The sequence below is a fragment of the Bison bison genome, unplaced genomic scaffold, assembly GCF_000754665.1.
Source record: "Bison bison bison isolate TAMUID 2011002044 unplaced genomic scaffold, Bison_UMD1.0 scf7180017864297, whole genome shotgun sequence".
Taxonomy (NCBI): domain Eukaryota; kingdom Metazoa; phylum Chordata; class Mammalia; order Artiodactyla; family Bovidae; genus Bison; species Bison bison.
In genome coordinates this window covers 6,416,441-6,427,320 of record NW_011494869.1, presented here as the reverse complement: position 1 = coordinate 6,427,320, position 10,880 = coordinate 6,416,441, and the positions used below count along the sequence as shown (strand labels likewise).

At 45.3% G+C, this 10,880-nt stretch overlaps 2 protein-coding genes across 2 annotated transcripts in view; one reads left to right on the top strand and one right to left on the bottom strand.

Annotated features, from left to right (window-relative positions):
• NFATC3 (nuclear factor of activated T-cells, cytoplasmic, calcineurin-dependent 3) overlaps positions 1-8,290 on the top strand; it is a 93,800-nt gene extending 85,510 nt beyond the window's left edge. Inside the window, exon 11 of the mRNA XM_010851112.1 lies at positions 5,416-8,290. Coding sequence (XP_010849414.1) covers positions 5,416-5,537 — 122 coding nt within the window. The 3' untranslated portion in view covers positions 5,538-8,290. The remainder of the gene's footprint in view (positions 1-5,415) is intronic.
• Positions 8,065-10,880, bottom strand: part of ESRP2 (epithelial splicing regulatory protein 2) — a 7,637-nt gene continuing 4,821 nt past the window's right edge. The window contains exons 12-17 of the mRNA XM_010851111.1: positions 10,852-10,880; positions 10,522-10,734; positions 10,229-10,427; positions 9,886-10,072; positions 9,404-9,569; positions 8,065-9,328 (exon numbers count right to left, since the gene is read on the bottom strand). The exon at positions 10,852-10,880 is cut by the window's right edge and continues 14 nt beyond it. Coding sequence (XP_010849413.1) covers positions 9,239-9,328; positions 9,404-9,569; positions 9,886-10,072; positions 10,229-10,427; positions 10,522-10,734; positions 10,852-10,880 — 884 coding nt within the window. The 3' untranslated portion in view covers positions 8,065-9,238. The remainder of the gene's footprint in view (positions 9,329-9,403; positions 9,570-9,885; positions 10,073-10,228; positions 10,428-10,521; positions 10,735-10,851) is intronic.

Here is a 10,880-nt window from a genome sequence, read left to right as displayed (position 1 = left end):
AGGCCTCCCTGTCCATCACCAGCTCCCGGAGTTCACTCAAACTCATGTACATCGAGTCGGTGATGCCATCCAGCCATCTCATCCTCTGTCGTCCCCTTTTCCTCCTGCCCCCAATCCCTCCCAGCATCAGAGTCTTTTCCAATGAGTCAACTCTTCGCATGAGGTGGCCGCAGTATTGGAGTTTCAGCTTTAGCATCAGTCCTTCCAATGAACACGCAGGACTGATCTCCTTTAGAATGGACTGGTTGGATCTCCTTGCAGTCCAAGGGACTCTCAAGAGTCTTCTCCAACACCACAGTTCGAAAGCATCAATTCTTAGGCACTCAGCCTTCTTCACAGTCCAACTCTCACATCCATACATGACCACTGGAAAAACCATAGCCTTGACTAGACAAACCTTTGTTGGCAAAGTAATGTCTCTGCTTTTGAATATGCTATCTAGGTTGGTCATAACTTTCCTTCCAAGGAGTAAGAGTTTTTTTTAATTTCATGGCTGCAGTCACCATCTGCAGTGATTTTGGAGCCCCCCAAAATAAAGTCTGACACTGTTTCCACTGTTGCCCATCTTTTTGCCATGAAGTGATGGGACCAGATGCCATGATCTTAGTTTTCTGAATGTTGAACTTTAAGCCAACTTTTTCACTCTCCACTTTCACTTTCATCAAGAGGCTTTTGAGTTCCTCTTCACTTTCTGCCATAAGGGTGGTGTCATCTGCATATCTGAGGTTATTGATATTTCTCCCAGCAATCTTGATTCCAGCTTGTGCTTCTTCCAGCCCAGCATTTCTCCTGATGTACTCTGCATATACGTTAAGTAAGCAGGGTGACAACATACAGCCTTGACGTACTCTTTTTCCTATTTGGAACCAGTCTGTTGTTCCATGTCCAGTTCTAACTGTTGCTTCCTGACCTGCATATAGGTTTCTCAAGAGGCAGGTCAGGTGGTCTGGTATTCCCATCTCTTTCAGAATTTTCCACAGTTTATTGTGATCTACACAGTCAAAGGCTTTGGCATAGACAATTAGGATCCATTTATTCAGTTATCAGAAATTGATGTTTCTTCCTTGGTAGTAAGGTCCTTGTCCTTTGGGAGCTCATAAGCTATTTGATACTGATATGTACTGATAGTCTAATGAGATGAATAACATTAGAGGCCATGCACAGAGATCATAGCCATCCTTGGGCTCTCTCTTGGCACGAAATTAACCCATAGACCCACATGTAGAATCCACATTGAAAACACTGTTCCCTGTTGTTATGATAGAGGTGCTAAAGGCTGCCTTGTCTATTTATGTCCCTTTATTTACTATATATATGGACTATATACAGCCCATGGAATTCTCCAGGCCAGAATACTGGAGTGGGTAGCCGTTCCCTTCTCCAGGGGATCTTCCCAACCCAGGGATCGAACCCAGGTCTCTCCCATTGCAGGCAATTTCTTTAGCAGCTGAGCCACCAGGGAATCCCATATATATATATATATACATATAATACATATATATACTATATAAGATTTTTTTAAAATCTTCATTATACTTACAAGGAAACTGAAGAGAAAATGTACTGACATACATCCCCATAACTTTTCATTTACATACTATTTCAGTGAGTTGTTTCTAGCAGTCAAGAGTCAGTTTAGATTAATTCCATCGTTCTATGCAGACCATCAAGAATGGTCAATAAGTCCTAGCCTGGAAAATTTATTTAAAAAGCACCATCTATTTGGCACAGGCCTTCATAAGTCTGTGTATCAATGACCTTCAGAAATTGATCTCAATTAATGATTATTGGAGCTAGCCAGCACTACTTAATCTTCACCCTTTTGTACTTAATTCCTTTAGCTTATAGTTCTGTTTCTTTACTATTCTGCATTAAATACTAATCATAGTTCAGTTCAGTCGCTTAGTCATTTCTGACTCTTTGCAGCCCCATGGACTGCAGCACGCCAGGCCTCCCTGTCCATCACCAACTCCCGGAGCTTGTTCAAACCCATGTCCATCAAGTTGGTGATGCCATCCAACCATCTCATCCTCTGTCATCCCCTTCTCCTCTTGACTTCAGTCTTTCCCAGCATCAGGGTCTTTTCCAGTGAGTCAGTTCTTCCCATCAGGTGGGCAAAGTATTTGGAGTTTCAGCTTCAGCATCAGTCCTTCCAGTGAACATTCAAGACTGATTTCCTTTAGGATAGACTGGTTGGGTCTCCTTGCAGTCCAAGGGAATCTCAAGAGTCTTCTCCAACACCACAGTTCAAAAACATCAATTCTTTGGCACTCAGCTTTCTTTATGGTCCAACTCTCACGTCCGTACATGACCACTGGAAAAACCACAGCTTTGACTAGATGGACCTTTGTTGGCAAAGTAATGTCTCTGATTTTTAATATGCTGTCTAGGTTGGTCATAGCTTTTCTTCCAAGGATCAAGCATTTTTCAAGTTCATGGCTGCAGTCACCATCTGCAGTGATTTTGGAGCCCAAGAAAAGAAAGTCTGTCACTGTTTCTATTGTTTCTCCATCTGTTTGCCATGGAGTGACAGGACCAGATGCCGTGATCTTAGTTTTTTGAATTTTAAGCCAGCTTTTTCACTCTCCTCTTTCACTTTCATCAAGAGGCTCTTTAGTTCCTCTTCACTTTCTGCCATACAGGTGGTATCATCTGTGTATCTGAGGTTATCGATATTTCTCCTGGCAGTCTTGATTCCAGCTTGTGCTTCATCCAGTCCAGCATTTCGCATGATGTACTCTGCATATAAGTTAAATAAGCAGGGTGACGATATACAGCCTTGATGTACTCCATTCCCAATTTGGAACCAATCTTTTGTTCCGTGTCCGGTTCTAACTTGCTTCTTGACCTACATACAGATGTCAAGGAGGCAGTAAGGTGGCCTGGTATTCCTATCTCGTTAAGAATGTTCCACACAAAGACTGTGTGGATCTTTAACTGTGATCCACACAGTCAAAGGCTTTGGCCTAGTCATAAAGCAGAAGCAGCTGTTTTTCTGTAACTGTTGCTTTTTCAAAGATGCAGCAGATGCTGGCAATTTGATCTCTGGTTCCTCTGCCTTTTCTAAATCCAGCTTGAACATCTGGAAGTTTACGGTTCACATACTGTTGAACTAATTACAGTCAGTGTGATTACTAATGCCAGTCAAGCCAAATTTTCATCCTTCACTTCTTTGCCTTTCTGAATGCTGCTACTTGAAAATTTGTCTGTTGAGAATCACAGACTTCTATGGTTAGAGACCTTATTAGTTTATAACACCATCATTGATTAGCCAAGGAAATGGGAATCTTGGATATGTGAAATAATTTGTCAAGGATACACATGGAATTAGTGGCAAAGCCTGCATTCAAACCAAACCTAATTTCCAGGCCATTCCTTTGCTTACATATTTTGCTTTCCCAGGTCTTATTTTCTCCTTGGGTCACAAGGCTACTCCCACTCATTTTTTTCTCAGCCTTTTGCTCTTCAGTGGGACTGTGAAACTGCTCCCATACTTCCAAGTCTGTAGTAAGAAGGTGCATAAATCTCCTCTTGATCGTTCACTGTAGTTTCTTACCCATAGGATTTTTCCTTTTGGTTGTTCTAATTTCCAAATTCAGTTCCAGAGCTGACCTCTACCACCTTCCTCCTCTAAATTCGTCCTCAGCTTTTCTCCAGTAGTGACAGCATTATTCTTCCTAGACTTAGAGCCTTGGTGGTAGTAACGAATCAATCCTTTCTTCTTCTTACAGTCACCACACTCACTCGTAGAATTGTTTTTGTCCAAGACCTTTGCATTTTCTTTGTCTAAATGATTTCTAGCCTCTTCTACTCTTTTGGCTTTCAAGAAGCTGAACGGGTGTTTTGAAACTGATTCTACCATTTACTAAGCAAATTGTGTGACACAACCTCCATTATCTATCTGTAAAGTGGGATAATACTGATCCTAAATTGTTGTCAAGATTAGCTGAAACAAGATACAAATTTTCAGTTAAGTTTAACCCATAGATGCTCAATAAATATTTGTGGAGTGAATGTTACTTCCCTTTTCCTTATAGCCATAATGAGTATATGAGTTTGAAAAACTTTTTTCTTAACTACCTAAAGAATAGATTAGATATTAATACTTGAAGTTTTTTTTTTAATGATCAGTAGTGTCTCCTTTGCTCTATGATCACTTCAGATGCTAATTATGGAAAGGTTTTTTTCTCTTGGTCTATTTTTATTTATAAAAGCTGTACTGAGATTCATTATTCATTCATTACTTTAGAATTCATCTTTGAAAATAATACAGTTCAGTGGTTTTTAGTATATTCATAAAGTTGTACAACCATCATCAGTATCTAATTTTAAAACATTTTCGTTACTCCAGAAAGAAACCCCATACCTCTTTGTAGTCATTCTCTGTTCCTTTGTCTCTATAATACCTGGCAACCACCTGTTTATTTTCTGTCAGTTCTGACCATTTTATATAAATAGAATCAGACAAGATAGGACCTTTTGTGTTTGGCTTCTTTCACTTAGTATAATGTTCCCAAAGTTCAATCCATGTTGCAACATGTGTTTAGAACCTCATTCTTTTCTAAGGCTGAATAATATTTCATTGTATGGAACAGACCACATTTTGTTTATCCACTCATCAATGGTAGACAACTGGGTTGTTTCCACTTTGGGGCTATTAAGAATAATCCTGGTATGAACATTTGAGTACAGGTTTTTATGTGGAAGTAGTTTTCAGATCCCTTGAGTATATGCTTAGGAGTGGTCTTAGTATAGAACTTTCAGGTGATGAAGCAAAAAAATTTTCATTTCAAAGCAAAGAATTCTAATGGTGAGAGAACTAAAGGTTCATATTTGGGATGTTTCCTTCTATATTGGTTCCTAAGATTAAAATTCTTTGCATTGGACCTCACAGAAGACTATAAATCAACAAAATCAAGAGCCTTTTCTGAAAGGATCAGCAATAATACAAATGCCTCTACATAATAAAGGGTGTTTGTATTAGCATAGGGTAACAAAGTAATCCCCAAATCTCAACTCTCATCAAAGTATTTATTTTCATTCACTTTATATCCAAGGTGCACTGCAGGAATCAGGAAAGGAAAACTCTCCTAAAGGGATGCAGATTAAGGAAAAGTTAGGTTAAGTGAATAAGAATCCTGTCTTCTGCTCTGCAGCCTGAGCCTTCACAGTGAGGGTAGGAACGTTTCCCTTTTCTCTGAGCCATTTCCCTTTCCAATAAAACTGACCTGAAAGATAGAGAAAGGGGGGCCTGGAAGAACTTTTGGAATGATGTTTCCATCCAGTTCAAGAGTAGGCTTCATTAGAAAGCCACAGAAAGGGAAAAAAACATCTTTGAAATAGAGCTCGGCTTCGAGCATCATATGGTCAGTCACACAGAGGTCACTAATTACTCTTCCCTTTCTTGTTTTTCAGTGAACGAGGTAATTGGGAGAGACATGTCTCAGATTTCCGTTTCCCAAGGGACAGGGGCGAGCAGGCAGGCTCCCCTCCCGGGTCCCAGTTCCCTGGATTTAGGAAGATCCGACGGGCTCTGACAGTGCTCACTGCAGCCTTGTGTCCACCATCATGTACTTCTCAGCATGTTTCTCTCCTTGGACCTTGGGTTTCCAACTCTGCAACCTTCAGGATGGAGCCAGGAGTTGGGATCACCGAATGTGGGGAAAGCAGCATTCCTCCAACTCAGGCCTTGGGAAGATTTTGTAAGAGAACAGGAGTAGTACAGGCTGTTTGATCTTTGGAGAAATGAGCTTTGCCTTTTATATTTAAATAGGATACTTTTATATGATGGGTGCTTTGAGTGTGGATGCAGCAGGCTCTCCATTTCAGAGGTGCTGCTTCTGCAGGTGACCTGGTTGCTTAGCTAGGATTGGTGATTTGTACTGCTTTAGGTCATTTAAAGGACTCTTTAGCTTTGATGATATTTTTAAAGTAGAAACTTTTGATAAAACTTTCCAGAGGTAAAAGAAAAAAAAAAACTACCCCAAGCCCACACCTATGCCTCAGAAACTTAGCATGTGTCCTGGAAGCCTTTCATAGATTCATAAGAAGTAAAGCCAAATGTAGCTCATACTTCTTTATAAAAGTAAACTCTTAGGTAAAATGAAAAGAGACCATTCCAATCACTGAAGTGTTGGAATACAAAATGACATTCCAGAGCATAGCATTTTTGTAACTTTTTAGGTAATCTTCCTGCTGTCTCTCCATACCGTCTCCATGTTGAAATTGCTTTTTTCCCCTCAGGGCCTTGGGTAAATTAACTACATGTAAGGGAGCTTTGAAAGATGGGGTTTTTTTTAGCTTGATATCTTTAATTCCTGCCATCCTACTAACAGGTAGGCTATGGGGTATTTTTCCTTTTTATGTCCTCTGGTCCCAGACCTTTTCCAAGTGGAAGCATCAGCATTTGGCTGCCAGTCTCTTGTTGGTTTGTTTAGGCAATTTTGCTGCTTCTAGCTCATCTCTATGGAGGCCAGGCTGTGTCAGAAGCCAAGCACAAATGAGCTATGCTTTGGGACCGGGGCAGAGGACCTGCAGGATTCCAGATGGGAAGCTCTTAAGATCTGCACTGGCATGGGAGGCTTTTCCCTCATTGTTTACAGCCTGAAATGATCCTGGCCTATCCTGCCCCATCCACATGGCATAAAAAACCACCTTTCCCTAGAAGGCTTTGAGGCAAATCCAAAAATGAGATATCATTGTAAACCTGACCCTCCACACCAAAGATGCCCTGGTGCTGCTGCTGGTAAGGCTGGTGCCCAAAGAGGGGCCAGCAAGAAACTCCAGCCTGCTGTCTACCAAAGGAGGTGCCCAACTTGGGTTCTCTTCAAACCCTGCCCTTACCTATCCCCTTAGTGGGATTAGTTTCCTGTTCCAAGGCTTGGGCCTATTTCAAGGCCCCTAAAGCTTGCAGTATGTTTTCAAATGAAATGTTGTACTTCTATTCAGGAAGCAAATTTTCTGAGTGCCTACATAGGAGAGACAGTGTGATGGGCTGGTTACAGGCTCCATTGCTGTTACCCCAGGGGATTGTAGGTCCCAGATGCCAGGACTCTCTACTGAGGCCAAGTGAGGCCTGGGTGGAGGGAGCCAGCTCAATGTCCACCATCTCTAGTCAGCCAGATAGGAACTGTTGACCTACAATGAGGTATGGTCTTTTTTTTTTCCTTTAAGCCACAATGTTTTCAATTTCTCCCTAAAATTAGTTAGAAAAAATGTCTATCTTTCAGCAAATCACTCTAGTCCTTCTTGGAGCCCAGTGTTTTCACATTTTCTTTGAAAGTGAGTTTTGTGTCACGGAGTGTAGATAGATTTGCTTTGGGGCCTGTGGTTGGAAGCCCAGAGCTTCCTCTGGAGGGTTTTAGGGGGCTGACCCTCTTGAGATGGCCAGACTTTCCTCCGCCTTCACACCCCTGGGGTAGCCACCTCACATGGGGTCCTTACAAGAGCTTCCCTTGCAAGACCCTTTGGGGGTTGCTCTGTTGCCCTCAAGAATAAAAGCCTCTATGATCCAGAGTTGCTATGCACCAAAATTTGATGCCTTTTAAATACCTTGATGCCTGTAGCACTAGAAATGCTTTCCTATTTAAAATAAAAGTTAAATTTTAAAATAGAGCTTTGTATACTACATAAGCAGTTTTGTATCAGCTTTGTAAAAGCTTTGGTGTACGAGACAGTATTTTTTGGCTTTGTAGACAGAGACCTTACTTTTTGTGCAACATAGTGGTGTTACAGCACACATCCACTGGACTATGCAATTGAACTCTAGTTACAGCACTGAGCAACTGGCACGTGCTAGCACCCGCCCCTGCCCGCTCCAGCCCTGCTAGACCGTGGGTTGAGGAATGGGATGAGCAGCCTTCTGCTTACTGGAGATGCACTAAGAAACTTGGCTGAAAACAGCATTTAAAGGAACAGATGTCTTCGAGTTCGAGTGTGGTGCTGCTGCCCAGGGTGCATCCCATACCTTCCCAGGGCTAGCCCCTATCAACAGAGCTTTGCTGAGTCCGGCTGTAAAGCCCTGTTGTTGATACCCAGAACAGATGGTCATCTGTATGGCTCAGGTGGGTTCAAGTTGAAACCTTGTATTTTATAAAATGGATGATGTTCAATTAAGGAACTGGTTCTTAGTTATGTTTACAGCACTTGAGATTGTGTTTTCTTGTACATTTTGTATTTTAAAACCTTTTATAGGAGTACAGTGCTCCTTACACAAATACAAAGGGAAGAAGCCAGCAATTCAGGCTCCTTAGTTACAGTGCTGAAATAATAAACGGTGACAGGTCAACAGTCTCCTTGAAATCTGCCTGAGTGTTCCTCTGCATGGGGCTGGTGTGGAGCCCCTCACTGTGTGCCAAAGGGAAGGGCACTTGGGCTTTTAAAAAGTCCATTTGGTTAGGAACCTTTATTTTACAGAAGAGAGGGTAGAATTCCAAATTCCTTCTGAAGCTTCAGTTGGGCACCCTGCAGTGGGTGCAGAGGACATTCCAAGGTGTCTGTTGAGTTCAGGAAAACTGACCTGCCCAAAGTGTGCATGAAAAGTAGGCAGAAGTCCCTTTATAAGTCAAGCCTGAGTTTTTCTGTGGGGGCCTTCTGCCCCCTAGTGTCCTCTGGGGATACTGCAGTACAGTCCATCAAAACTGTGATTTTTGCCATCTGCTATTCCTTGTGCCAAGCTCCAGGGGGGCCATCATCCTTAGGTGGGACCACCCCTGGCACAATGTGGTCACTGAGGTCCAAGTATCCTGGGGAGTGGGACCAGCACTCTTTGCTGCCCTGCACCCCGTCAGAAGGGACGGGAAGGTAGGACACTGGTATCTTTACTCAGAAAGAAGCTCCCTGGAGTCATACACTGAAAGCACCAGGGCTTACATTTTTTTTTAAAGAAACCAAGCCTGCTGTGGACATCAGCCCCCCGGAACCTGTAGGCACAGGCCATAGCCAGAACAGAACAAAGGCTCTCTGGGTGCTACTTAAGGAGCCCAGATCCGACCACTGGGAGCAGGGTAGTGCCATTCCACCCCTAGCCCTGCATGCAGGGTCCAGCCGTCATCTCTGAGGTGGACAGGCAGAGCAATAAGTTGGGGGATGGAGCTGGGGCTTGATCTCCGCTGGGGGCCTTCTGAGAATTTTGAAAAGCCAGAAAGAAGCCACCAGGTTGAGGGCGCTGGTTCTCTGGAGACAGGAGAGTCCCATTAGCTTAGGACATCAGTCAGCTCTTACCTCCTGGCTCCCTCACCTACAAACACACCCATTCTTTGGGGGCCTGTAGCACAGTACGAGCTGGGTCACCAACAGGCATCAGGCTGGTGTAGTCATCAGGGGCTAGCTGTAGGAGGGACAGAGATTTAGGCAGGGAGCCCCAGACTCAGCCAGCTTCCCCAGCACTCCAGCCACACCTCACCTGGTAGGCCTGGAAGACGCTGAGCAGATCCTTCATACCAGCTGTGTATGGGACACCCTGCATACGGACCAGGGCTCCTGGCTGGGACAACACGGAGGTGGGAGCAGAGGCCAGGGCTGCAGGGGGTGTGGTGAGGTAGCCCACAGTGGTGGGGGAAACGGGGGGGCTGGGGGGAAAAGGCAGGGATTTAGTAGTGTAGTCCCAGTTATGGCCTAGACTGAGCCCTACCCGCCTCCTCCCTTGCCTCTGCCTTGTGCTTGGTTCATTTCCTCCTCCCTGAAACCCCTGCCTCCACAGAGTCCTCCCTATTCCAGTATGTAGGTGGCATCAATCAGCCCCTAGTTGTCACTCCCTCACTGTCTCAGAATAAGGGAGCTCCAAGAGACCTTGAGTTACGTGGCCCAGGAAGGGGATCATGGATCTGAGCCTCCTGCAAACCAAGACAAGAGGGCAAGACTGAAGTTCTTTTAGCAGCAGGGTACCTGGGGTAGTACGCTGTGTAGTTCATGTAGAGTTGAGTGGCTGGCCCTGGGTAGTAGGCGACTGGGGTAGGAGCAGCAGGCACCCTGGCAGCTGGGAGCAGTGCTGAAGAGGGATACAGAGCTGCTGTCTCAGTGGGAATGAGGGTCGGGGTGGCCTGGAAGGTGGCGTAGGCGGGTGGTGAGAGGCCTAGAGGCAGAAGCAGAGAGTGTATCTGCAGGGAGCCCAGCACTGCCCTGGGTTGGGCAGCCAGAGAAGAGTCCCCCCACGTAGAAAGTAAGGGTGGTAACAGCCTGGCTCCCACATTGCCACTTCTTTGAAGGCCCCAGCCCCTGGGACACTCACAGGGCAGCTTGCAGGGTGGAGGGGACATGCCACTGCGGCCCAAGGTGCCCCCCATCAGGACACGGCTCATCTCCTCTGTGGAGCAGGGGACCACCTCCACATAGCGTTCCTTCATTGCTTTCTTATGGCAGCGCTGAGCAGCAGCTAGGGCCCGCTCTGCTGATGTCATCTGGATGAAGGCATCACCTGATGGCCGGCCCTGTGCACACCACCTTGTGAGCTGCCTGTCATGTGCGAGGATCCCTTACTCCTAACCATGCTGCCCCCCTGGCCCCCCTGGGCAGCAGCTTTACCTGCTGGTTGAGCACCATGTGCACACCATGAGGCCGAATGTCAACTGCTGCCTCCCCCAGAAAGCTAAGGATATCTTCAATGGTAGCTGTGTAGGGCAGGCCTCGCAGGCGTACACAGTCTCTCCCGGTCCCAGCTGCCAGTGGGAAGGGGATGGGCAGCAGTGGAGCAGTCAGGGTGGGAAGGAGTGGGCTGGAGGCGTAGCGGTTCAGGACCTAGAAGGAAAGGAAGCAGCAGGCTGATTATGCCAAGGAGGGCAAGGCCAAGGCAGGGAGAGAAGGGGCACCCTGGAGAGGTACATGGGTGTGGGGCATGGGGCCTGGGGGGCTCACCTGCTGCACCTCAGCTGCAGTGCTCCGGA